Genomic DNA, 25,444 nt, shown 5'->3' with positions numbered 1-25,444 from the left:
TATATGGGGTAATCTTTCGGCGCAGACTGGACAGCGAAAGGCTTTTATTATGACAAGGGGGGGTGTTGAAAGAAATATTTGATGTCGGGGTTACTTTTTTCTTTTATATATGGATGGGATGTATGGATTCTGGATGGGACTGAATTTGGCGATATGAAATGAGCGTTTTTTAACTTGATAATATATGTTTGATAGTTTGGCGGAAAAGGCTATCTAAAGGGAGGGGAATTTTAAATTATTTAAAAGGGGTTAACAAACAAAGAGCAAGGCAGTTTACATATATAATTGATTGGTAATTTAGGAGACTATATGAGCCATCATTGAGAAATAGGGCGAGAATGTCATGCATGTCATATTACAGAGAGATGAATGAACTACATAGGCGAGATATTCAATATGAACTATACTTGTTAAAAAAAAAAAAAGATTGTGTTTTTTTCTTCGTATATCCAAAGAAATATATAATCATATATAAAGCATATTAAGGCAGTATTGGGTATATGTATATAGATATAGATGTATGTTATATCTCTTTCATGTATCACCCCTTTAAACAACAATTACGTTTTCCCGTCTCTCTCTTTTTTTATACTTTTCCTCCTCTTCTTCCTCTTTCTTCATACCCTTTTAATTTGGTTTTTTTACTCAGAGCCAACGGCACCAGCCTCCGTACCGGTGGCATTCAACTGGGCCTTCCTGGCGGCGTTGATGGCACGCAGCTTGGCGGTGCCAAAGCCAGCGACACCATCCTCCTGGTTGTCGCCCAGCCAGGGCTTCTTGGAGTCGCCGAGAATGCTGCCGGAAAGGAAGTAAATGACGAGACCGATGATGATGCAGACAAAGGCAATGGGGTAGAGGTAGTGAATGGTGTAGCCGAAGACGTGGATTCCGATGATGACACCCCAGAAGTTGGCAGTCAGGAGAGAAATATCGAAAAAGGCAGCGCTGCCCATGCGCAGGATGAGGGGTGCCAGGGTGTAGAAGATGCACAGGCAGAGGGTGTAGCCAGCGAGCCAGCCGCCGACAGAGCCATCCCAATGGGCCTCCTGGAAGGACTTGCGGTCGAAGATGGCGGCCTGGATGCCGTTGATGATCATGCCGAAGAGGCCCATAAAGGCCAGGACGTGGTGCATGGGCCGCTTGGAGACGAGCCACTCCTCAAAGACGTTGGAGACACCGTAGAGCGTGGCGCCCAGCAGACCAAAGAGATCACCCTTGACCATGTCGACACCTGGGCCGCCGTTGGCGCCGGTGATGTGGTCAGAGGCCAGCAGGATACCCATGCCACCGCAGCAGATGAGGATACCAATGACCTGGAAGATCTTGTAGCGCACGCGCAGCAGGATGAAGGAGATGATGACAACGCAGACGATGGACCAGAAGTTGAGCAGCTGGGCGGACAGCAGGTTGGTGTAGCGGTAGGCCAGGACGGTGAAGTAGTTGCCCTCGACGTCGAGGAAGGACATGATGAGGTAGCGCCAGCCGTCCTTGACGAGGATATCCCACCAGACGCGGGGGCCGTCGCGGAACATCATGATGGTGGTGTAGATGAGGAAGAGCAAGATGTAGTTGAAGACTGTCTGGAAGGCGGGGATGTTGGTGCCGACGTTGGCGAGGAACGACGTAAAGGTGTTTGTGCCGGTGATGCAGAGCGACAGGACCTGGCCGACGGCGATGACGGCCCAGAAGTCGGCGGTAGTCAAGTAGGAGTACCATTTGGTGGAGGAGGCCTCGAGGATATGGATTCCTTCAGAGAGGGTGGCGTCGGTAACAGGGTCCTGTGCGCCATTGTGGTTGTTCTCAGCGCCGTTGTTGAGGGCTCCCTCGTCGTTCTTGTCTCCAGAGCCGGACGAGACGACAGTGGTGGAGAAGCCGAGCTTGGAGTCGGCCTCGATGCGGGCGGGGTTGATGGTCATGGTGGCGGTGGTGCCGTAAGACTGAGAAGAGGTTGAAGAGGAGGAATTCGAGGAGAGAAGAGGCTGGGTAGCAGAAGCTGAAGCTGAAGATGTTGATGAAGATGCTGATGCTGGAGTTGCTGTTGCTGTTGCTTCAAGGTGCTTTGAGCGGGTCATTCAATTGCTAGCAAATGTGGCGTTAGAACGATGCGCTCTATTGAAAGATGGACAAAAGTTTATGTGGTCCATGGTGTTTATCAAAGCATACCTGTGTAATTACAATAGTGAAAATGCGCAAGTATATGGACGTCTTTGGTCCTTGGGGTATCTCGATGTTGATGCTGATAATGATATTGGAGCTCCGAATCAGTGGAGTCTTTCTTCGTCCCTATGTACGAAGCGTACAGCAAGCGCAAAGACTCCAAGTCGCTTGCCGGTGGTCCTATAAGTTAGCGGGACAGCACATGAAAAATCCACTCAATGGCGAGCAGAAGTTGCAAATGCTGCTGTATAGGAGGAGGATTGGAGGAGGCGAGGAGAGAAGAAGAAGAAGACGGTCAGAGGCGAGGCGAGGGCAACAATTATTATCACACTATTGAAGAAAAAAAAATCACAGCTGAAAGCAGAAGGTAGGCGGTGGGGAGAGCTAGCGGGCGATGGTACATACTAGGCAGTAAAATAGCGGCACAACAGGTTTAGCACCGGGCGATTTGCGGGGCGGGCGATAAGGCGTTATCGGTATATTCCACGTGGTGGGTGCTTTGTATTTGATGGAGTGCTATATCAGGACTGTTTGGCTGCAAAATAGAGGCAAGATGAGGGTCAAAAAGAAGAGGTGTGGCAGAGATACAGATAGCTCGGTGAGGCTGAAGCAGCTGAGATGCAAAACGCTGAAAAGAGGAAAAACAAGAGGGAGAAAAGGAAAAGCAGGCTGGAGCTGACCAGGCCATAAGACCTTGCAGTGAGCAGCAGCGCCTGTAGCGGCCCGCAGTAAAACCTTTTAGTGGACTCCCCCGACCCTTGCAGCGGGTCATGCGCCAGCGGGAGCGCTGTGATTGGAGGGGCTGGGCCTCGCTAGAGAAGCGGCTAGCTATAGTGGTGGCATGGCTAGGGGGTTATTGTGAGAATTTGAAGAATAGTTGAAAAAGAAAAAGAAAAAAAAAACGGTGGTTCTGGATGGTGGCGGTATGTGTTACTGTTTGAGACGGGATGGAGGTTTTATTGGTCTGGAGCCATGTGGCGAGGTGGTACTGAGCGTGTGGGGAAGAAGAGAAGACGAAAAGAATGCATATATATATAGAAGAAGATGAAGCTGGATGAAGATGCATATGTCCATATATAGGTAGGCACATACTTGGTACCTGATTCATGCTGCTCATATTCGCTAGAAAGAAACTAATATGAAAAAGATAATCATGCTTCATATAATCTTGACATCGTTAATGTACACGTAGTAATGCCAACACTGCTAGTCAGTGTATATGCATGTACCAAACAGAGCAATATATACTCATCCAAGACAACAACCCCCACTCCTGTTATTGTTCCCCTCAACTCTTATCACATGATGGCATGATGGCTTTGTACTTCCCAAAACATGTGCGTGGGGAAAAAAAGCTCCGACTTGGGTTCCCTCGCTCCGGCAGTTGGAGCGTTGACAGGTTCTTAGTAATGCTCCGCTGAGACAAGTATCACCACCAAGTCCTGACAAGTGCTAGCCAACATGTGAATGAAACCCGCTGTGATAGTGTCTTTGCTTAACTCGCAGCAAGTCCGAAGCCGATCCAGAGTCTCGTATAGAAACGACCGGAGAACTGACGCTCGCTAAGCCGAAGCCGAAGATCAAGAGCGCGGCTCTCGGCGAGCTCGATTCGGCCAAGCGCCATGCACCCGATTGTGCATTTTCGAGCCAATCATTGCAGCTGGGAGCGCCAGCAGTGGCTGTTTTCGCATCGATATCCCTTGCTGTCATGATGTATTAGTTTTCCTGCCTGTTCCAAGTGCCGGAAGCCGTCGCTCTTAGTGCCGATTGCGTCTTGATTCTCGCATTTACTCACCGGTTTGTGACGCGTGTTTTGTCATACGGTGACTCTTAACTCCAGTTGCGCCGACGTCTTGCCGTGTTTAGAACCCAACAGAAAAGAGATGATGAGTAAAAAAAAAAAAGGAAATAGTTAGGAAAGAGAAAGAGAAAGAGACGAAAGGAGAACGCCCGCTGTGCTTTGTGTTTCCACCAATCGGATGCTCGTTTTGTTGTTGGTTTTCTGGCCTCGATGAGACTTGAGACTCTCACTTTGGCTTGTTGATGTCTGACATTGCTGCGCGGATAGTCTTTGTAATGAGGTTGTTTGTCGGAGTGTTTGAGGTAGTAATTGGCTGAGTAGATGCTGTTTCATTCTTGTTAGCTAGTAGTAATACAATGTGAGACCGTTGTCTCAAATCGTGGCATTGCATTGCATGGCATCAACTTGACTTACACCCTGGCGCTGTAAGCTGCTGTTGTTGTCCGGCCGGTGAATCCTCAGGTACCAAATCTCTGTCCGGCAAAGACGAAAACTCCTGTGCGAGGAGTTCCATGACATTCTGTTCCGACTTGATTTGGACTTGAAACACCGACGACGACGACGCAAGGGATGGCGGCACAACTAATACTTTTTGTCAACAAAAATCCAACAAATACGGTGAGTCATGCTATCCATGCATGCATTGCCGTCTGATCCTTTTATACTTCAAGCTTAACAAAAGGAGAAAAGTCTTTCAGACGATTTGAAATAGAATAGAGTAAAAGAAAAAGAACTTGTGCATACCTGGCATCACCGACTTTCCCTTACTCGACGGCTTGTTCAAACTCTGATTCGGATCTGAAGACATGGCCATAACCGCAACGTCTCGTAGATTTGCTCTCCAAAAAGTGTCTCCAAGTCCTGACGCCCGTGTTATAGATGAACAAATGGCGGTTTCCATGGCTGTCTTTTCCGTTTCTGGCATCCACTCGTTCGTTTTGTCTCGCGCCTTTTACCCTTCTTGTCCCTTGCGTGTTAGTGTGCTTTTTAAGCAGAGGCTGAAGGATTCCAGATGTCCACGACAGAGGCATACGTAGTCGTGGTAGCTTCCACGCCTAATATATATATATACGCAATGCATCGAAACGCCTGCCTATTAATACATCTACCTATGAGATGGCTTTAAAGTGCCGGTGTCACATACTAGGGTCGCCTTAAGGAGCCCAAACCGAGTAAGCAACGGCCGTCTTCTCCCCACCACAGCCCACTACGCCCCCCACCACCACCCACAGAGTAGCGGCTCCAGCTCCGAAGCCGACTTTCTGCTTTCTAGCAGGGGAGAGGCTAGGAAATTGGTTTCTCCATCTTTTGGCTTCTTTTTGCCCGCTTCTGGGTGTACTTCGCCTCCCACTAGAAGCTTGTTTTGCCATGGTCTTCTACATATGGCAGTACCTATTTCCTCGACTGGAAAGTCTTTCGTGGGGCCAAAAAGGCTTGTTTGTTTAGGGCTGTCAATGTCACGATGCTTACACCACCTAAGAGCATATATGATTCCACCTCTATCTGCGAGCAGAGCCCGGGAGTCTAGGCCTACCGACAATGTGGTTACTATAGCTGAGACTACCATTACCAATCCTTCGGACAGATCGGTCTATAAGCGTCAGCCAGTATAGGTATCCTTGGAAGGATAGATCTACAACGTAGTATCATCAAAGTCCAGCGCATTCACAGCATCTTTAGCCTATGAAGGAGTATATGCATTCGTGTCATGAGACATCCGGCATGTGCCCAATTCGTCAGCAAGGATTCATTCAATCCCTCCTTGTAATTATTTGTTTTAATCATATGCCTCAAATCCCACAGCCTTAAAAATTCGAGCACCGATCTTGATGCTTGCTACTCCGTATAGGTCCGATCTCAGGACCGCAGTTCACGACGTCAGCCCGTTATAATATGGGTCTCCATCTTGACCACATCTTTTTTCAGCCTTTTTTTTCCCACCTATCCATCGACTTAGGCAAGGCGTCTGCAAAAAAACAGGGACCGCAGAATGAATATACACCTACATTAAGACACTAGGAGCACTAATCTGGAGAATATAGCGCTGTTCTTATGTGCGCGTCTCGGATTTTTGTGTGCTGATAATCTCTCAAGTCCCTGTTTTTTTGCAGACCACTTGTTAGGTTAGCACTTCGCAATTTAGCACTTCGCAGTTTAGCAGTCGGTCAACGACTCATTGTGCGATTTAAATCTATCCGCGTTCGTTTTCCTGATTAGGCTCGAGACTGGCCTTACCGGATACACTCGCCGAGCACGCAGTGGTAAGCCGCGTACACGGAGTACGTCCGATGTTGGAGTTATGGGGCCTAGCATTGAAGCTAATCCACTGCATTGTCTCGAAAACTGGACCGTGGGCCCTTTCTGTATAAACAAATTTCCCAACTATGCTTGGTAGGCTATTAACTCTCTTTGGCGGTCTGTTGACTGATTGTTGTGAATAGTGGAGGGGTTTCACCAGAATCCACAGTCTGATAGGCTATTTCGAGGTAGGACGGTATATCCAATCGGCCAAAATCGGCAAACGATTCAGAACAAGGAATAAAAGAACTACACGCCGTCTGCGAACGATTCGGCGTCAGCGTTGCACGCGGCCTCGGGTACGAACAACCGGTGATAGTGAATCATATGATGGCATCATGTTCATTGCTCTTGTCTCTTGTTTTACGTTTTGGACAGGATACATACAATGTGATTGGCTGATGGCGATAGTGAGCCAACCATGGCCTCTTTCTCTCGCCGAAACAAAAGTGGCCCACTCCGACTCCGAAGCCGCTCGGCTTGCCCTACAGCGCTATAAGTTGTAAGTGAGATCCGCTGCAAGTGATTCGCTTTGAGTCGTGGCAGCGGAATGATTCATCAATTCCGCAACACAGAAACATGCTCAGCAGCGCGCAACATGGCTCGAGGCATGGAGTTGCGGAAGAGGGTTTATCTATTCAGAATTCCGCTGCCTAGCATGATTCGTCATCACTAAAAAAAGCAATTGATTCCTCATCATAGTGAGTGGCGACGATTTGTTAGCCTGGGACTATTTACGTTGTAGGGGGCCAAACTTGAGTCGGATGCGTGTCATTGGTATAACTGCACTATGTACTCTGTATCTGTACTATCTAGAACTACTATACATCCCCAAGAAACTGGTGATGCTGAACAGAATAGGAACAGCATCGATGCTGTCCAAATAATAAAAAGAAGAAAAAGAAAAAGAAAAAGAAGGCCTCCCATTTTGAATCTTCCCATTTGAAGTAACAACATAGGAAACCATGCGGTTGAATAGCAAGAGGAACAAGCCAGGTTCCAAAAAGGCGAGTGCAACCAGAAGAGAGAATCGCTGAATCGCATCGCTTCTTTGCCAAAGCCCAGCGCAAAAGGGATTCCGCAACGCAACGCTATATGAGTATGCAACCGTAAAGAAGAAAAGTGAAGAAGGAAAAGAAAAAAGAAAGAAAAAAAGGTCCACGCATGATATCGTTTTTGGTAACGTACAGAAAACACAAAAGACAAGCAAAAGAGAGAAACAAGAATGAAACTAATAATGGCACGAAAACAAATTCGTTGAGAGAGAAGATAACAAGACAAGCAAAGGAGAGAAACAAGAATGAAACTAATAATGGCAAGAAAACAAATTCGTTGAGAGAGAAAATAAAAAAGACAAGCAGAGGAGAGAAACAAGAATGAAACTAATAATGGCAAGAAAAACAAATCATAAGAAAGAAGATAAAAAGACAAGCATCTAAAAACAACAACAAGGAGAGAAAAGAAGAGAAGATCAAAAGAAGCAGATATCCAGAAGCACGCCTGCACGCCGGCAGTATGCTTTACCGCTTCCAGCCCATGTTCCATCGCTCAAACCAAAAAGAAGATTCACACGCTTAGTACCAGGTCGGCTGCGACGCCCAGTGCCTGAGCATCGTCTCAATCGCAGTCCTCCACTCGTCCTCAAAGCAGGTAGCCAGCTGCTGCACCATCTTCTCGCTGGGCACCTTGCCTCCCCACATCTCTGGCTTGCGCGCCTCATTGTCCGAAAAGATTCTCACCAGCCCATCATCTCGCATACGGGTCAGGCACAGCCAGGCCAGGTTCCAGCTGCGGTTGCTCTCCGGGTCAGAACGCACACGGCGATGTGCTTCTGCAACGATATCCGCGCTAAGCGGGTAATTCCGCGTAAGGCCGCGGAGCTCCATGAGGAACTGGTTGCTCGTAACGTAGTGGATCCAGGCCGAAGTCATGGGTTGTTGAAAGGCCCGTGCGTCAGCTTCAGAGTTGCATGCTGCAGCAATGCGCTCGATGCGGCAGAGCTCCGTCAGGGTGTTGATGCGGTGGGTGTTGAGCGAGTCGACCAGTTGCTGGGTGGAAGACTATGCAGGCAATATTAGCATTGGCTCTCCAACTACCCTTGACCATCTTGCATCATCTTGCATCTGGGGTTGAGCAGCTTGAGTCTGCTCACAAGTGATGTAACTCGTGCATGCTTATACATTCATGTACAGATACAAATAAATCGATTTGTGCATGGTTTCCATTCCAATGATACGAGAATCTGTCTGTGATAACAATGGTGGAACGATGCCACTTACTCGAGAACTTTCCAGGTATCGAGACGAAGAGCCCCTGGAACTCACACTGCCGCCGCTTCGAGGAGTAGACATGATTGGCTGATTGGTTGCGAAACGAATCTTGGGATGGGTTGTAAAAAGCGACGCTGTTGTTCGTGTTCTTCTTGTTGTGGATGTTGGGGCTGTTGTGGTTGTTGCGGTTATTGCGGCTGTCGCTGGTGTTGTTGGTTGCTTGGATATCTTGTGTTCTAGCTGTAGAAGATGGGATCCCAAGTTTATATCATCCGTTGAAGCATCAAAGATTTCAACCTCTATGCCACACAGACCCTCTTCAAAAGGCCTTGTCGTCTTCATTCCCGAAAAGGTATGTGCCGTACGAGTGGTTGTGAGATATTTTGGTGTGCGTGTGTTAACCCTAATGCCGCAATGTTCAAGAAAATCTGCCTTCTGCCAGCATGGATGAAGCTTATTGTGTCAATAGGGAGTTAGAACAACGTTAGGAAATAGCAAATGACTTGGTCTGAAATGATGCAAAATCCTTCGCAAGGCGTTGTTGATAGGCAAAGGGGAAGTCAGAATGCCAATATACGGGTCGAATGTCAGCGGAAGATCACCGTTCCGCTGAGGTGGGAATCAGTGTGAGTAATGAGGGTTAGGCGGAAACGAACGACATGGTCAAGTTCTGCAAACTTAAGATGGCTTGCAGCTTGCATGGGATGGGGGGGTTTGGGGAGTTAGGGGTGGCTCTTCGTGCTGACAACTGGGCCAACTCCCCCACGTCCTTGTAGTGTTGTGATCTTGTCATGCCCATTTTGTCTCTGGTGGCCATTGCCAACTAGTCTGACTCAAGGCTGATCTGAAGACATAGTTGACTGGGTTGCTAGGAGAAGATAGTCCTAGCTCTCTTGTGATTGCCATGGGTCTTGCTCCGCTTCTGCCCTGAAGATGGGGTGGTGAAATACGGCAGTTCGCGTATGCACAAAGCTATCAGAAAAAGGAAAAGAATAATAAACCGATCGGGATAAACAGGAGTTTAGAGTGGACTAATGCGAGCTTGAGCTGCTTCAGCTTGGCTTTCCAGGGGCTTAGAACGCCGGTCCTAGGTAGACAAAGACTACAAAACGCTAGCTAGTCGTTTTAGCAACCCAGGCTCAGCAGTAGTCGCCGATGTGAGATGAAGACCGATTAAACGACAAACGATGCATGTCGCTCTCGCACTTTTTGGAACTTTTCCGGGAAAACCACCGGTTCCTGGCGAACCAGCCGGCTGGAGTCCGAACTAGGCCGAAAGCCGAATAGGTGGCACATCGTGCGGGATAGAGCCAACGGCGGATCCGAGCAGGGCTAGACGGTGCATTACGGCGGGTCTAACGGCGGGTCTAACGGCGGGGAGAAGCAAAACACCAAAACGTACGAGCAGGCCAACGGGGAAGCGCGGCGCGGTTAAGGGTGGTGAGAAACATGGTGAGCATCTGAGTATAAGCCCCGACCGAGACGCCGAAATGACCCTAGGTGGACGATAAGCGCGCTAAAGCCCAGCCATGCCGTCAATAAGCTGGCACTTCTCGTATCCATCGTTTTATCGCCTGGAAGCTGAAATCAAGCCTATGCCAAAGTCAGCAAGTGGCTCTTTGCCAGCGGAAGCAAATTAACTCACCAGTTGACTTTTATCCATTTGCGGTAACCCACTGGCTGACTGCACTGCACGAGGCGACGAAGACAGGATCCCGGCAACAATAGTCTTATTTCCAGCCTCGATATGTCACTGATGGATGATGCTATAAACATGGAAACATGGAAACATGGATCACGGGGAGACAGGCAAAGGGGCGCGCTTAGCAGCCCAGATTGACGCAGCATCGCCACTGCACGAGCTGTTTTAGACGCGCCTGAGCCAGGATCAAGAGCATGGGATCAATAATCGCTAGGCTGAGGGCAAAGTCGCAAAATTCTCCGGATGTTTTAGCCAATAATATCCTCGAGGTCAGTGTCCGGGCACGAGTTCCTGCGCAGCGTCAGCACTGCCATGGCCCAGCCCTGATCTGGCTGCATAGGGCATGCGGCTCGTTCTTCGGGTTCCCCATAAATCGTATCCATTTGGAGGAGCGCAGCAGAATAGAAATGGAAGACGAGCAGAAAGTCTGCCTCGCGCCTAGGCAACTAACTCTCGGATCTATCCTCTTCCGCGCGCTTGTGCCATCCTATCAGAAACAAGCGAGCGCCAGTTGCACCAATTAGCTGACAGCGGTAATTGCGGTTTTTGCGGCCCATCCCTTGCGGCACGCTTCCACGGCTGAGTCATGCTTCTTTTTTAAGAAGACTATGGCAGAGTCAGGGAGGCCTCGCGTTGGACGATAGCCAAGACGACAACCCCCATTTAGCAGTCGTTTTAGACAACGACTAGCAACTACCGGGAGCGTTGGAGGGCACTTGTGGCCCTATTGACTACCTATTTGGCCAACATATCTGATCACTAATCTGATGTCTGATCACTAATCTGGATACAGTTTACTTCCGTCTTATAACTTGGGAGTATGACACAATGCTGCAAATAATTCCGAGTTGTGAGAGTCATGCCATGATAAAAGTGGTCTCTGGCAGCCTTCTCGGTCAATTAGTGCTGAATACAACCTCGAACCTACACACCCTGTTCAACTTCATGCAAGATAGGCCACAACTGTTCGCACTCGTCTCGGCTTAAGAGATACCTTTAGAGCATAGCTGCCTTGGGTCCCAGTATTCTGCCCTACCAGCCATCCAATGGCGAAAGCTACCGGCCAAGGCTACCGGCCAAGGCTGCCGGGCCCCCAGGTATTGGCAAAGACAAAAGTTCAATCTTCAACCTTTTTCTATTCCTAATCAGTCTGTAACTGCCCCTACATGATTCAATCTCGCTTGGCTCCCGGTGCTGCCCTGTTTTGACGGGGATCCTTTATCCCTTTACAGGCAGCCCGGCGAGGTGAATTGCCAAGATAGGAATTTGTAGAGCCGCCAGCCCCTCCGCTCCCCAAAATGATGCCCATTCCATTAGTCAAGGTGGTATATTTTGGTCCCATTCGAGAATTAACATAGAACACCGACTGAAGCAGGTTTCGGGCCGCATGTGAAAGCAGTCAGGGAACAAATGAGAAGCCACGCTTTGGCATCCATGAGCTCCCGGACTTTTCCACCAATAGACATCTCCACTCAAGTCTCGGCCAGAGTTGCTGGTGCTGACCTTCCAAGTGGGGGACAAAAAAACGCCGCTGGTCTGATACTATAAAACCCGTATGCGAGGTGCGATATAAGTTATTCGGCGCATTTATTTGCATAGTAGCAAAAGAAAAACTTGACTTCACACTCTGACGGAGTATATAAACAAGACGATACCCCTCTTTCATCAAAGGTCCATGTTCGTCCGTCCTGGTACGCATGGATCTGTGTTGGGCCACTAACATGGCTCCAGCGCGCCACTCATTTCGCCACGAGGGAGACACCAGCCCTTACTACGCACTCTATTTCATTGGGTTGTACAGAGTAGGCTTGTATATATTAATACGAGACTCATCCCTTGAGATGCAAGTTGTGCAACGGTGGCAACGGGTGGCTGGCGAACTCTGACTCTGTGAGACAGTGTTTCAATGAGGTATCAAGTCATCCTACTGCTACTGTATACAGCTACTATTGCCTCGCACTCTGTATGGAGTATAATCGGTATGATGCCTATCCAGGTATGGTAACCCTAACACGGCCCAAAAAAGAAAAAGAAGAACAGACAGCAAGAAGAGGAAGAAAAAGAAGAATGAGAGAATAAAAAACAAGAAACAAATAACAGGGGAAGAAAACAATAACAAACAAGCATAACAAATCTCGTCTCGGCGCAGATCTTGCCCCGAACACTGGCAGGTTGTCGCGGTACCTCTGCCTGCACTGCCTTTTGCTGATCGCGCTCGTATTGTTTCCACGTCTGTGCACTCGGCCATAGCCGTCCAGCGCTGTCCAGCTGCCAATTAGAACCGCGATGTGCTCCAGCTGCTGCCCGATGCGGCTAGATGCTGGGGGGCTATGCACTCCTGTTTCATTTTTGGGGTCCAGGAGATGCAGGTACAGCTACCCGGTCCCTGAAGCGCACGTGACTCCAGTAATTCCCAGCCGCCGTCATCTCCCCCTACCTGTAATTTCGCGACGCCGCAGCTCAAAAGCGCTGGTCCCTTTCTCTCCTCCACAGACAATCTTTTATTTTGCTTGATACCTCGAGCTTTCTTTAATCTTTTTGCATTGCATTGCTTTTCTTGCTGCGACATTCATTCCTTGTCTACCATAGACGTTCATTCACTGCCCATCCGGCTCAATAGAAAATAGATTCATCGCTCTCTCTACATTTTGCTCGTCGCACATTACGCTCTCTGCCAGCTTTGCATATTCGCTACCAATTCGCATTTTCATCATGAAGTTGACTTCGACCATCGCGGCCGGTGCTGCCCTTGCGGCCGGTGTTTCTGCTGGACAGAACAACTACCTGGGCTTCAACTCTGGTGCCACCCTGCCTGACGAGTCCGCCAAGTTCGAGGCCGACTTCTTGTCCGAGTTCACCACGGCTCAGAAGCTTGCTGGCGCTCCCGGCACCTTCAACGCCGTCCGTCTTTACACCAACATTCAGGCCTACTCCACAAACACCCCTATCGAGGCTTTCTCGGCTGCCATCAAGACCAAGACCAAGATTCTCCTCGGTGTCTGGGCCTCTGGTACCGCCAACATCAACAATGAGCTTGCTGCTCTGAGCGCCGCTGTCAAGCAGTACGGCTCCGACTTCACCAGCCTCGTCATTGGTATCTCCATCGGTAGCGAGGACCTGTACCGTGACTCGGCCACTGGACGAACCAACAAGGCCGGTGTCGGCAATGGCCCCGATGAGATTCTCAGCTTCATCAACGCCTACAAGAAGGAGTTTGCCAACACTGCTCTTGCCAGCGTTCCCGTTGGACACGTCGATACCTGGGATGCTTGGGTTAACAGCACCAACAAGGAGGTTCTCGACGCCGTCGACTGGATCGGTGTTGACGAGTACCCCTTCTACGAGACCGGCAAGGGCAACAACATTGAGAATGCCGGCAAGCTCTTCAACCAGGCTTACCAGACCACCCTCGGCGTTGCCAACGGCAAGCCTGTGTGGGTCACCGAGACCGGTTGGCCCCTGACTGGCCCCAGCTGGGACCAGGCCATTCCTAGCGTTGACAACGCCAAGTCCTACTGGGACCAGGTTGGTTGTCAGATTCTGTTCAACAAGGTTCCTACCTTCTGGTACAACCTTCGTGACTCCAACCCTGCCAACCAGGTCAAGTTTGGTATCGACCAGAAGCTGGATGGCACCCCCTCATTCAACCTTACCTGCCCTGCCGTGACCTCCAGCTCTTCCATCACCAAGCCCACTGCTACCGGATCGGGCTCCCCCTCGACTCTCGTCACTGCTCCTTCACAGACTGCCGGATCTGGCTCAAACAACGCTGGAAGCGCCAAGGGTGCTGACTCCAGCTCCGACAGCTCTGCCTCCAAGACCTCATCCAGCCCTGCTTCCACCTCATCCCACAGCGCTGGTTCCATCAACAAGGTCTCCGGCGCTGCCTTTGCCGGTGTGGCTCTTGTTGCTGGTGTCTTTGCTACCCTTTTCTAAGCATGGGGTGAGAAAATGACGTATGGACGATGATGTGGTCTTATAGGGTGTTTGTGTAAATAAACTTTGTACTATTTCGAGGAGAGTAGATGACAATTTTTGTGGAATTTAGACTAAACCAACGATAGACTGGTTGGAAACAATAAATGCGAATACTTTTTTTCTTATTACCCTACAACCATCCAAACTACCTAATGTGTCGCGTATGTGAATATGTATGATTCTCATTGTTTAGTAGCCTTGAGAGAACAGTGAGTTAATACAATATTTTGTATTTCTAGCTCTTATCATTTAAGTTGCGTTTTCTTTATTGAATTATACCTAATGTTATATCGCGTGTAAAAAATCCGGAATAATTATTATCGTCAGTAGTAGCTATAATAGCTGCTCAAGGTGAAGAATGAGCTGATACAATATTTGTAATCCTAACTCTTTTCATCTAATTTAGGTATTCTTTATTAATATACCACCTAATATTGTATTGTGTGGATGAATAGGTATGTATAAGTCTTATCGTGAGTGGTCACTATAATAGCAGTATCAGAGGAAAAGTGAGTTATCACCGCATTAAAGTCTTTGAAGCTCTTATCATTTAATTTAGGTATTCTTAATAAAATCCAACGCTTTGCTATAAATTTCTCAATGCCAACCACAGAGAGGAGAGATGTACACATCTATCTAAATCTTTTTTGTCTATGAATCATCTTATTACCCATCCTTTTATGCTTCCCAAACCAAATTTTTTATGGGTATCATTCTTTATCCTTCAATCAATTAGATGGTACCGGTGCGGAACAGCTCAAGGTGCTGCTTCTCCAAGCTGACGCCCTTCTTCTCCAGGCCAGCCCGGGTCTGGATCATCCACTCCTCTGGTCCGCAGATGTAGTACTCGGCAGAGGCATCCTTCAGGGGCAGCACGCCGTCGGCCTCGAGGGCGTCGAGGTCCATGCGGCCCTCGTAGTCGTACTCCTGGCCTTTCTTGTCGCTCTCCTGGACGTTCTTGAGGAAGATCTTGGTGGACAGGTTGCTGTGCTTCTTCTCAGCCTCGCGGATGTACTTGCCATATGTCACGGCACCAGCGTGTCGCGCACCGTGGATCCAAGTCACGGGACGAGAAGACTGAGAGGAGTTCTCAAGGATGGTGTCGAGAATGGAGAGCAGAGGAGTGACACCGACACCGGCAGAGAGCAGGACAATGGGAGCAGTTGCAGGGATAGCGGCGGCGCTGAAGGTGAACTCGCCGTGGGGAGGGCTGAGCTGCACAACATCACCGACCTTGTACTGCTCGTGGAGGCGCTGAGAGACCAGGCCGGCGACCTTTCCGCTGACGAGCTCCTCGACGGTGTGCTCCTGGCCATCCTTCTCCAGCTTGACAGTGATACGGTAGTGGTCGGTGCTCTGGTGGGGAGCCAGACTCAAGCTGAACTGGCGGCTCTGGTACACGCCATTGAGCTCCGGGATGGGGATCTGCAGGCTGATGTACTGGCCGGGAAGGAACTCGGGAAGGGATTTTCCATCAACGGGCTTGAGGTAGAAGCTGGTGATGTTCTCAGCCTCGTCAACCTTGGACTCGATCTTGAAGTCGCGCCAGCCCTTCCAGCCAGCCTCGGCGTACAGCTCCTCCTCGCGCTTGATGAAGATGTCGGCGAGCAGGCCGTAGGCAACGATCCAGGCCTCCTTGATCTCGGGGGTGAAGGCATCGCCGAGGATCTGCTGGAACGCCTCAATGAGATACTTGCCGACGATGGGGTAGTGCTCGGGGAGGATGAAGAGCGAGACGTGCTTCTGGGCGATCCTGTCGACGGCGCCGGCAATCTCCTGGAGGCGCTCGATGTGGATGGCGGCGGCGAGGACAGCGTTGGAGAGGGCGACCTGCTGGGCACCGGTCTGCTGGTTGCGCAGAGAGAAGTAATTCTGGAGCTCAGGGTGGGCGGCGAGCATGTTGGCGTAGAAGGTGGTGGCGACAACCTTGCCGTGCTCGCGGATGATGGGCACGGTGGCCTTGATGATGGCGATCTGTTCTGGGCTGAGGGCGGCCATGGTGACGATTGGTATTTTTGGTGTTGCTGTATAAAAGATTTGCTGTTTAAAAAGACGGTGGATGACTTTTATATATGATATATATGTCTCTGATTTTATGCAAGGGGTTCTCGATGCTTATCGATGCTTATCGTTGCTGACGAGTTGAGTTGCCGTTGTATCCTGTTTAAAGTCTAATAACTGCAAGTCTTGTCTTGATTATTCTATAATAATAAAACAAAACTAAACAAAACAATAAAAAGAAGCAAGTAGTTGTTGACGTTATTAGCGATGGTCTGAATAGTGAAGCAAGAAAAAGTCCAGCTTCACTTCTCCTCCAGCCCTTTTATATATCGGGATCCCGAATGGCGGATAGCCTAACAACTACTAAAAGAAAATCTCTTCTATGCTGTTCCTCCCCAGCGTTTACAGCGTCTCCGCGCATAGTCGCCTGCAGTTCAATGGCAGTGGGCCTATTGCTGCTTACACACTCTTCCATGCAAAACACAGTGAAAACAGTGTTGATGGGTTCCACAAAACAGCCATTGCCCACTAATTTTGCGCACCGGAGATCCGGAGACGCTGAATCCACGCGGTGCCCGGCAAGCTTTTCTTAACGTTTGACGGAAGTGCTTGTTTTCCACACTGAATAATACTTTTTTTTTCCTACGCAGCGCATGACGGGGGCTCCACCTCGGTGGGCTGATTGTTCGGTCCGGAGCGAGGGCCACATGGAAACAATCGGAACCGAATTGGTCGGGCGTTTCAGGGGTCCCATCTTTGCCAGTTGCTTTTGATCTGGACTGTCCCTGCGGAGACGACTTAGGATGAAAAGGTGATAGACTCCGAATTCAGCGAGAGTCATCGACGCATCGTATGTTTTTTTCTTTCAGCTCTATCGTGGGGTGAACAAGGCTGGGGGGCGATTCGATGGAGATATATCCGCGGAAAAGGATAGTGTTTTGAGAGAATATGTGAAGATGTGTGTAACTTTGTCATATAGGCGGAACCTGCCGAGAGAGTTCCTTGGACGTTTTTTCTTGTCTGGTGACGAAAATATGGTGATTTGCTTTACACTAACATTGACTATCGGAATGGCCATACGGGAGGCTTTTTTTTTTTTTAATCTACAACATTAAACTTTGACACTGTTTCTCTATTTCTCTATGAAGAACAAAATAGCCCATTTCTATTACTTGCAAGTGCTACGTCGTTGTCGCTGGCTCTCATGTTTTGTGTTCCCCAGGTAAGCACATGTCAAATAGGCAAGGCAGTATGACGTTATAACGCGTCGCTCAGACCGGGCGAATCACAGACTTGGTAATTCGTGTATCATTGCATGAAAAGTATGGAGCCCGATTGATCCCTTTTGAGACTGAGCTGTGGTATTCCCTCTTTGTAATACTAGTATAGTAATGGTTCCCGCATCGTGTATTACTAAATCCTCACCGAGGGCCGGTATTCGGAAATTCCGCACTGCAAGGCTTATAGGTGACATCTCCAGGTTAAGCTAAAATCTGCCAACAAGGTAAAATGAGCTACACAATTCCAAATTTCGATATTTGGCGTTCCAATTATTATAGCAATGCAATTATTATAACACTGCGCATAAATCTAGAGGCATTTACACGTACTGCGATAATACATGTACCTATCAGCATAGTTGAGAGCACCCACCAGACTTGGGCATGGCGATAAGCTCCCGCTTAGTCATCCTCGGAACGGGGAAATGTGGCCGTTGACGACATCCCCACCAAAGCTGTGTCCCTCCTCCAAATGAGGCATCGAGCTAGCTATGAACCACATCGCATAGCAGCTCAACCCCCTCCCAATATGCGACGCACACTCCAATCGGCCCTGCTGCTGGGCCTGTCGTCGCTCGTGGCAGCTGTCTTCGAGGACGAAGTTGGCGACATCGACTTCCACCACGCCCTGGTCGGCGTCCCCCAGGTCGAAACCACCTTCTTCCACCGGCCGAAAAAGGACGAGAAAGCGAGTTATCTATATACGCTCAGCGATGTTGGCATCCTGGGAGCCGTGAACCCTAATTCGGGCGCTCTCGTTTGGCGCCAGCAGATTGCTGATGGCGTCTCCAATGGCGGCGGCCACTTGAGGGCTCCCGAGGGCGAGAACTGGGTGGCGGCCGCGTATGGCCAGCGAGTCCAATCGTGGGCTGCATTGAGCGGCAGGAATTTGTGGGAGGTTGAATCTGGCGGTGAAATCAAGGACTTGGAGATCATGGAGCTCACTGAGAGCGCGCGAAAGGACGTCCTCGTCTTATCTGAGGAAGATGGCGTCACGGTTCTGCGGCGGCTCCACGGTGCTTTGGGAACAACTGTTTGGGAATTCCGCGAGGTCTCCAAGGATATTCCTCTCCAAGTGTCCACCAGCCTCACCAATGTCTACGTTGTCAGTCTTCACGGATCGCCTTCTTCGTACAGCTTAAAAGTCACTTCTTTGGAGCCCGCTACGGGAGGACGAGTCGACCACTGGATAGTTGGCACCAAGGGCGAAGTCCATGAGCCAAAGGATGTCATGTTTGTTGGCGCAAACTCGGCAGCTCCGATTTTGGCATGGGCCAGCAACGACCTGACCAAGCTGAACGTCCATGTTCTCGGCACAAAGACGAAGCAAGAGTTCCCCCTCCTCGCCGATACCGTCTCTGTCACCATCCATGCTCCTCACTTGACCCAGTCCCAGCCCCATTTCTTGGTTCACACACGCACGACGACCGGCAATAAGGGCGAGGTCTTCCATACCGACTTGAAGTCTGGCCGAATCACCAAGGCATATGAGCTGCCCCTGCTCCCCGGACATGGCACCTTCTCTACCAGCTCGGAGGGCGCCAATGTCTACTTCACCCGCGTAACTGAAGACGAGGTGCTTGTTGTGTCTTCCGACTCGCACAGCATCCTTGCCCGTGACTCTCTCGTTCCCGAGGCCCGTACAGGAGCTATTCATGCAGTCTCTGAAGTCATTAAAAAGGCTGGCGGCAAAGAGTTTGCTATCCGTTCCGCCACTGTCACCGCGGCACAGGACTGGATTCTCATTCGAAACGGCAAACTCGACTGGACTCGGCATGAGGGTCTCAGTGGTGCTGTTGCTGCGGCCTGGGCAGAAATTCCTGAGGCTGAGGATCTGGCTAAAGTGCTTGCCGAGGAAGCACACACCAACCCATTGGATGCCTATATCCACCGTGTCACTCGACACATCAATGATCTTCAGTATCTCCCCGACTACCTTGCGTCTATCCCAACTCGAGTCATTGAGAGCATTACTGGTGGTGCCGTCGTGGTCTCAAAGACCGAAGGCCTTCATCGGGACTCCTTTGGTTTCAACAAGATCATTATCCTTGCCACCCACCGAGGTCGATTCTATGCCCTTGACACGGGAAATCACGGCCAAATTGTTTGGTCTACTGACGTATTCCCTCAAGTACCCGGTGCCGCTCTGGATGTGAAGGGCATTGTCGTTAACGACTCGGAGGGCACGGTTACGGTCCGTGGCTCCAAGGATGAATTCGCTGTCATCAAGGTAGTAGATGGTCACATCGTCGAGGTCCGTTCTGGCGAAGATTCGGCTGTTGTCTCTTCTACTGCAGTCGTTGAAAGCGATGATAGCAAATGGCTGCTTGCTTTTGATCAAGATAGGAACCCAATTGGCGACGCCCTGAAGGTTCGCTCTCTTGATAAGACCATCGTTATTCGGGACGAGAATGACATCATCAAGGGAGTCAAGTTTGTCAATCAAGATGGTGAAATTGTCAGGAATGACATTTGGCAACTTCAGCTACTCCCGGGCCAGAAGATTGCGAGCCTCGCCAAGCTTCCTCCCCATGATCCCATTGCTTCTATTGGTCGTGTGCTGGGAGACCGAACAGTCAACTACAAGTACTTGAACCCCAACATCATTGTCGTCGCTGCTATTGATAACGCTGCGTCTGCTCTTTCAATTTATGTCGTAGACACCGTTTCCGGCCAACTGCTTGCATCGCAAGTATATGATGGTGTGGATGGCGACAAGGACATCTCCTGCACCCTGTCGGAGAACTGGTACAGCTGTGCCTTCTTTGGACAGTATACTCTGAACGACGGAACAAACCGGGATATTAAGGGATACCAGGTTGTTGTGTCTGACTTGTATGAGTCGCCAAACCCGAATGACCGTGGCCCTCTGGGTGATGCAGAACCTTTCTCGCCTCTAGATCCTGTTGATACCCCGACTGGCGTGCCTCTCCCGTGGGTGGTGTCTCAGACTTGGATCATCTCGGAGCCCCTAACCAACTTGACTGTGACTTCGACTCGCCAAGGTATTAGCAGCCGACAGCTATTGGCTTACTTGCCTGAGTCTCATGCTGTCCTGGGCATCACTCGCCACGGAATTGATCCTCGTCGACCTGTTGGTCGAGACCCGTCTGCAGCAGAGATGGAAGCAGAAGGTCTTATGAAGTACACACCCGCTATTCAGATTGATGGCCGAAACCTGCTTTCGCACGAGCGCGATGTTATTGGTGTGAGGGGCATCGTCGCCACGCCGGCCGTGGTCGAGAGTACAAGCTTGGTGGTGGCCTATGGCATTGACGTCTTTGGGTCTCAAGTTGCGCCAAGCGGAACCTTTGATATCCTGGGCAAAGGATTCAACAAGATCACTTTATTGGGCACAGTGGTGGCACTCACATGGGGAGTGGTGATTTTGGCCCCGATGGTACGTTTGGCCCTCGGCCACGGTAGATTTACATGTTACAGGCTGTATACTGACTTTTGTTACGCAGGTTCGGAGAAAGCAGATCAACCGAAAGTGGGAGGCGTTCTTGTAGAAACGACTATAAGATTAGAGGCGATAGATCACGGACACCACGTGTTGGATTTATTAATAGGTAGCGCGCACTCTTTGCTTTAGAGGCTTGCGCTTTAATGTGTATGAACAGAATATGACAAAGGTTTTTTTTCCGTTATTATTTTGGATAAGTTGTTATACAAGTTCCTATTCTAGCTGGTTTATCGTGTCCCCTCCTCTTTATCTAATTTTTTCTCCCTCGTTGATGCTATAGAGTACATCTTTTCGCTACTTACGCCTCAGGCCAGTTACCAGTGACAGTGATGCAGCTTCCATTTGAGCTCTGACCAATACCATCCTCACTCAGAAACGCTGCATATCTGGCCACATGGCTAATGGGTACATTGATCGTCTTTGGATGCGCTTCCTTGAGGGCCATGAGTCCCTCCTTATGCATGCCCGACGCAAACGCATCGGTAATCCTCGTCTCGTTCATGCCGCCGGGCTGCAGCACTACCGCGTACACGCCCTTGGAGCCATAATAGCCCGCGGTGTGCCTGGTCATGCCAACGAGGGCGTGCTTGGAGGCAGTGTAGGCCACTCCGGCAGTCAGGCCTGAAAAGGACGCTGTGGAACCAATGTTGATGACGAGACTGCCCTGCTCGCCTCCTCCACGTTCCTCTGCGCGGGCCAGCAGATGCGGCATGGCGTGCTTGGTGACGAAGTAGGCACCTGTGAGGTTTACGTTTAGGATGGAATCCCACATCCCTGTGTCGCAGTCGCCGACGGGGGCGAACTTGTCCATGATTCCCGCATTGTTAACCACAACGTCGATGTGGTGGAAGCGCTCGACGGTCTGCTCGACGAGGGACTGGACGGATTTCTCGTCTGTGATGTCGACCTGCACCGCGAGGAGGCGTTCTGGGGAAAAGCTGGCTGAGAGCTCTGATGAGGCAGTGGCAAGGCGCTCCTGGTTGACATCACAGATGGTGACGCTGGCACCGCGGGAGAGAAAGGTTTCGGCGATGCAGCGGCCAAGACCGCTGGCAGAGCCGGTGACGATGACGACTTTGGAGGAGAGGGACATTGTTGTGAGATGAGATGAGGTGGAAGTGGAAGTGGTAAGTTGAAGAGAAGAGTCTGATTTATATATATATTGTATGTGTATGTGTTGTATACAAGTATGAACAGATATAGAAGAGGATGATCAGCACAAAATCCCAAGGCAACGGCACTGCCTTCTTATACCCATGAGCCCGCGAGGCCATGCGGACCCTCTCAGCACTCAATCTACTCCTGAATCTCCCATCCAGGTAAGGCAACACGTTTGCCTAAAAAACCCGCCTCACTTTTGCAAATGGGATGAACCGTCTCACCCACCTTGCCCTTGCATTAACCGCTCCTACCTAAGCAAAGGTGTGTGAGGCCTCGCCTTGGCCTTCCTTCTCTCCCCCACAAGCGTTATTTCTAAGCTTATACGCGTATGTAGACGTAAAAGAATTATAACAGATGGGGTGAGACCGAAGAAAAGCCACCCCCAATGTAATTTTTTTTTCCCTTGTGCCCCCCTCAGCCGCACCTGCGGAGGATTCCGATTTGACCAAGACATGCTGCTGGTTCGCAGCTGAGAAAATCGGTAGCGGCTCTCAACTGGGTTTAGTTGCCGCGGCGCCTTGTCTGACTTGAGATTCTTCCTTCAGCCGTACTCGTAAGGCGGATTCGGCCCCGCGGATTATTTTTGACGGCAGAGCCTTATTCCAGGCAGAAATGTCATTCATTCATTCATTCATTCATTCATAGTCTGGAACCTTTTTTGCTCGAGTCTCAAGATGCGAATACGATAATATTCATCTTCATAGCACAGGATATACGAAATACGCGTATTGAGCTAATACGCGTATAGACCCCATGCTGGAGTTGTAGTCCGACTCAAGTGTGGAACTTGACCTAGCACTTTCTGCTTTAGACTGAGAGGTACTCCGTATTAATGAGTATTAATGATTATCCATGCTGAAAGCTGAAACTGTATCATTTATATAGCAATCTATCATGTTCGTTGTGCCTCATTATTGTATCTCAAGTCAGAAGAAACCAATAGCCAAAAACATAAAACAGCCTATGCAAAACTAAATAAAAAAAGGGCCACAAAACCATCTCAGCATTCCTCCTTCCAGTTGTCGCCAATCCACTCGGCCAATTTGGATGTCAAGGTCCCATCCATATACGGTTCTATATCCTTAGCGTTATAATCGCCGCCGCTAAACTTGAGGGCAGGGATGATCCATGGCTGCAGGAAGTCGAGGAAGACAAAGTCCACCGTCTTGGGCTCCTCCTCGGCCGAGAAGCCAATCTCCGCCTGGATACAGTTAGGCACGGCATAAAAGTCAATTGGCTTGTGCACGGTGTCATCGCCGTCCTTGCCGATGTCATCCTTGGTCGTATAGCCACCAAAGAGATCGTCGTTTCCATCCGAGACATCGACTCCACGGAGCTCAAGGCGAGCTTCCGCTTCATCCGCATCTTGGTCAACTTGATCAATGGTTTCAGTCTCGTCCTTGCTATCAAAAGTGGGACGTGGGTACATTAGTTGTGGAATGGTCAACCCTCTCGTGTTCGGCAAACCATCAACAAATATCCTTGTTTCACTATTGAGAATCCCAATAACCTTTTTGGCAATTTCATAGGGTACATCGGGGACAAATTGGAAGCCACTATTGAAAGGGCTCACGGTAAAGGTGTCATCACGCGTAAACGGACCCTTGAAAATGTCGAAGCGGACACCACCCGTATTGACAATAGCCAGCCGGGGCTTATCCTCTCTCTCTTTGTTGGCGATGATGCCAGGTAGTACGTCTTCCTCGAGCCAGCTAAAGATGCTATCTTTGCTAGGATACGGGGCCCTGGTCATCCACAAGTCTCGGGGGGCGCAGCCATATCGATGGCCGAGTTTCAGATTCTTGCGGGCATCTTCAATCATCTTGCTGACTTTTTGGCCTTCCTTGGTGGGAAAGGTTGTCTCATTCAAGCCAGTGTGATAGTACATTCCGTAAAGATTGTTATCAAGGTACTTGCGAGTGAAAGTGGGACCCTTCTTAACCTCTACTTCCCCGGCGTTGTCGCCGTCCTTGTCACCGTCCTTAGGATGCTTCTTAGTGAGTCCATCAATGGACATCCAGCCAATAGTTTCGAGGTAGCGACCAGAGGCTATGGCAAGCGATTTGGAGTCATAGCTCACGGCGTCTCGTATATGCAAGTGGCCACCAAAAAAGGCAATGGGCGTATCCCAGTCCTCCTTGCGGATGGCTGTGAAGATGGTTTTGAACTCTTCCATTCGCACACCGACATGGCCAATGACCACAAAGAGATCGGGCTTCTCCTTTATGGCGTCCTGGAACCAACTCTCCTTGACAGTGTCGGCTACCTTTTGGACGACGCTGTTATTGGCATTGAGGTCAAAGTCAAATATAAAGCCAAAGGACACAATATTGAGGCCTAGGTTCTTGGTTTTGAAGTTGCGATACCTCTGGGCCTGAGGGACTTGCTTTCCACTCTTGGGATCGATGTAGTCTAGATTCGACGCGACATAGTTCTCCTTAAAATTGGGCACGGTGGTGTTGTGCTCCATATCAATGGAATATGCCTTGTACAACTCATGGTTGCCAGTGCTGATGATATCAATCTTTTGCTGGGCGAATATGTCGTATTGATAGAGGCCCTTTGGGGTGGAGCTATCGTAGATACCGCTGCCTTCGATTCGGTCGCCAGTGTCGATGAGGAGGAGATCGGCGCCTTTGTCATCGGCTAGCTTGCGCATGTGCTGGGAGAAGGAGACGTAGTCGCCCCAATCGGCAGAAAATGAGGGCCTAGAAGTTCAATAGCTGTTAGCAAAAATGATCATGGCCTATTATAGCAGACTCCTGACATGTCGATGCCAGTACCGATACCGATACCGATACCGAGGTCGACGTCTCTGAAAGGGGGTCAAATCAGGATAATCTCACTCTAAAAAGTGCCCACTGAGCCAGGAATGAGTATCTGTCGTATGCAAAAAGTTAATCTGCCCCCAGGTCAAGTCTCGCATGGGCGCCGCGACTGGCTTAACAGCGCCGGGTTGCGCGGCCTGGACAGCAGCGGCGGCGATGAAGCCGCCGAGGAGGGAGGATTGGATCATGACTAATGGAAGCTGGGAGGTCAAGGTTCCATTGGAGAAGAAAGGGAGAGATGCGTTATGATGATGATGGCGATGATTGATGGCGGTGGTGGTGACAGTAGTGATAGTGGTGATAGGCAGGAGTTTGGAATAGCTGTGGCAGGAGTTGAGTCGGCTGCAGCTCTAACGGTGATGGTGTCCATCAAGGTTCAGGTGACATCAGCGGGGGCCCAGGCACGAGGACCAGCCACTCGCCACTGAAATGGATCTAAAGTGCTGATGCCAGTGACAACACTGCCGGCTGACTCAGCACTCAGCGATGCTGCTCGTCTTCT

General features: G+C 49.8%; 9 protein-coding genes across 9 annotated transcripts; 2 read left to right on the top strand and 7 right to left on the bottom strand.

The window, feature by feature from the left end:
* Positions 1–401: 401 nt before the first annotated feature.
* GGI43DRAFT_335368 (uncharacterized protein) lies at positions 402–2,313 on the bottom strand. The gene is made up of 2 exons (XM_083202044.1): positions 2,164–2,313; positions 402–2,079 (listed from the first exon to the last, which is right to left on the bottom strand). The coding sequence occupies exon 2, from the start codon at positions 2,070–2,072 to the stop codon at positions 642–644; it is 1,431 nt and encodes a 476-aa protein (XP_083062265.1). The 5' UTR covers positions 2,073–2,079; positions 2,164–2,313; the 3' UTR covers positions 402–641.
* Positions 2,314–4,080: 1,767 nt separating this feature from the next.
* On the bottom strand, positions 4,081–4,943 carry GGI43DRAFT_335338 (uncharacterized protein). The gene is made up of 3 exons (XM_083202042.1): positions 4,703–4,943; positions 4,373–4,540; positions 4,081–4,282 (listed from the first exon to the last, which is right to left on the bottom strand). Exons 1-3 carry the CDS (start codon positions 4,881–4,883, stop codon positions 4,185–4,187), a joined length of 447 nt encoding a protein of 148 aa, XP_083062264.1. The 5' UTR covers positions 4,884–4,943; the 3' UTR covers positions 4,081–4,184.
* Positions 4,944–6,895: 1,952 nt separating this feature from the next.
* Positions 6,896–7,940, bottom strand: GGI43DRAFT_335285 (uncharacterized protein). Its single transcript, XM_083202041.1, has one exon. The coding sequence runs from the start codon at positions 7,799–7,801 to the stop codon at positions 7,028–7,030; it is 774 nt and encodes a 257-aa protein (XP_083062263.1). The 5' UTR covers positions 7,802–7,940; the 3' UTR covers positions 6,896–7,027.
* Positions 7,831–8,607, bottom strand: GGI43DRAFT_382482 (uncharacterized protein; the record flags this gene model as incomplete). The annotated part of the gene is made up of 2 exons (XM_083203250.1): positions 7,831–8,316; positions 8,536–8,607. 2 exons carry the CDS (start codon positions 8,605–8,607, stop codon positions 7,831–7,833), a joined length of 558 nt encoding a protein of 185 aa, XP_083062262.1.
* Positions 8,608–12,705: 4,098 nt separating this feature from the next.
* On the top strand, positions 12,706–14,334 carry GGI43DRAFT_401482 (glycoside hydrolase superfamily). The gene has a single exon (XM_083205583.1). It carries the CDS (start codon positions 12,941–12,943, stop codon positions 14,162–14,164), a length of 1,224 nt encoding a protein of 407 aa, XP_083062261.1. The 5' UTR covers positions 12,706–12,940; the 3' UTR covers positions 14,165–14,334.
* A 566-nt stretch (positions 14,335–14,900) lies between these two features.
* GGI43DRAFT_335251 (flavohemoglobin) lies at positions 14,901–16,500 on the bottom strand. Its single transcript, XM_083202039.1, has one exon. The coding sequence runs from the start codon at positions 16,202–16,204 to the stop codon at positions 14,939–14,941; it is 1,266 nt and encodes a 421-aa protein (XP_083062260.1). The 5' UTR covers positions 16,205–16,500; the 3' UTR covers positions 14,901–14,938.
* A 1,461-nt stretch (positions 16,501–17,961) lies between these two features.
* GGI43DRAFT_401480 (ER membrane protein complex subunit 1) lies at positions 17,962–21,112 on the top strand. The gene is made up of 2 exons (XM_083205582.1): positions 17,962–20,887; positions 20,955–21,112. The coding sequence occupies exons 1-2, from the start codon at positions 18,017–18,019 to the stop codon at positions 20,997–20,999; spliced, it is 2,916 nt and encodes a 971-aa protein (XP_083062259.1). The 5' UTR covers positions 17,962–18,016; the 3' UTR covers positions 21,000–21,112.
* GGI43DRAFT_401479 (SDR family NAD(P)-dependent oxidoreductase) lies at positions 21,113–22,152 on the bottom strand. Its single transcript, XM_083205581.1, has one exon. The coding sequence runs from the start codon at positions 22,044–22,046 to the stop codon at positions 21,252–21,254; it is 795 nt and encodes a 264-aa protein (XP_083062258.1). The 5' UTR covers positions 22,047–22,152; the 3' UTR covers positions 21,113–21,251.
* A 962-nt stretch (positions 22,153–23,114) lies between these two features.
* On the bottom strand, positions 23,115–25,130 carry GGI43DRAFT_422031 (Metallo-dependent phosphatase-like protein; the record flags this gene model as incomplete). The annotated part of the gene is made up of 2 exons (XM_083208044.1): positions 23,115–24,822; positions 24,961–25,130. 2 exons carry the CDS (start codon positions 25,128–25,130, stop codon positions 23,115–23,117), a joined length of 1,878 nt encoding a protein of 625 aa, XP_083062257.1.
* Positions 25,131–25,444: the final 314 nt, after the last annotated feature.

The sequence above is a fragment of the Trichoderma evansii genome (genome assembly GCF_050947405.1).
Source record: "Trichoderma evansii strain SZMC 28006 chromosome Unknown GGI43scaffold_6, whole genome shotgun sequence".
Taxonomy (NCBI): Eukaryota; Fungi; Ascomycota; class Sordariomycetes; order Hypocreales; family Hypocreaceae; genus Trichoderma; species Trichoderma evansii.
This window is presented reverse-complemented; position numbering and strand designations above follow the sequence as displayed.

Bases quoted from the DNA above. Each gene is read 5' to 3' on its own strand.
- GGI43DRAFT_335338 (XM_083202042.1), bottom strand. From the start codon at position 4,883: ATGCCAGAAACGGAAAAGACAGCCATGGAAACCGCCATTTGTTCATCT. The intron at 4,541-4,702 runs GTATGCACAAGT...AAAAAGTATTAG, and splicing joins GGGAAAGTCGGTGATGCCAG to TTGTGCCGCCATCCCTTGCG. The intron at 4,283-4,372 runs GTAAGTCAAGTT...AGAATGAAACAG, and splicing joins GCAGCTTACAGCGCCAGGGT to CATCTACTCAGCCAATTACT.
- GGI43DRAFT_335251 (XM_083202039.1), bottom strand. From the start codon at position 16,204: ATGGCCGCCCTCAGCCCAGAACAGATCGCCATCATCAAGGCCACCGTG.
- GGI43DRAFT_401479 (XM_083205581.1), bottom strand. From the start codon at position 22,046: ATGTCCCTCTCCTCCAAAGTCGTCATCGTCACCGGCTCTGCCAGCGGT.
- GGI43DRAFT_401480 (XM_083205582.1), top strand. From the start codon at position 18,017: ATGCGACGCACACTCCAATCGGCCCTGCTGCTGGGCCTGTCGTCGCTC. The intron at 20,888-20,954 runs GTACGTTTGGCC...TTTGTTACGCAG, and splicing joins TGGTGATTTTGGCCCCGATG to GTTCGGAGAAAGCAGATCAA.
- GGI43DRAFT_335368 (XM_083202044.1), bottom strand. From the start codon at position 2,072: ATGACCCGCTCAAAGCACCTTGAAGCAACAGCAACAGCAACTCCAGCA.
- GGI43DRAFT_401482 (XM_083205583.1), top strand. From the start codon at position 12,941: ATGAAGTTGACTTCGACCATCGCGGCCGGTGCTGCCCTTGCGGCCGGT.
- GGI43DRAFT_335285 (XM_083202041.1), bottom strand. From the start codon at position 7,801: ATGGAACATGGGCTGGAAGCGGTAAAGCATACTGCCGGCGTGCAGGCG.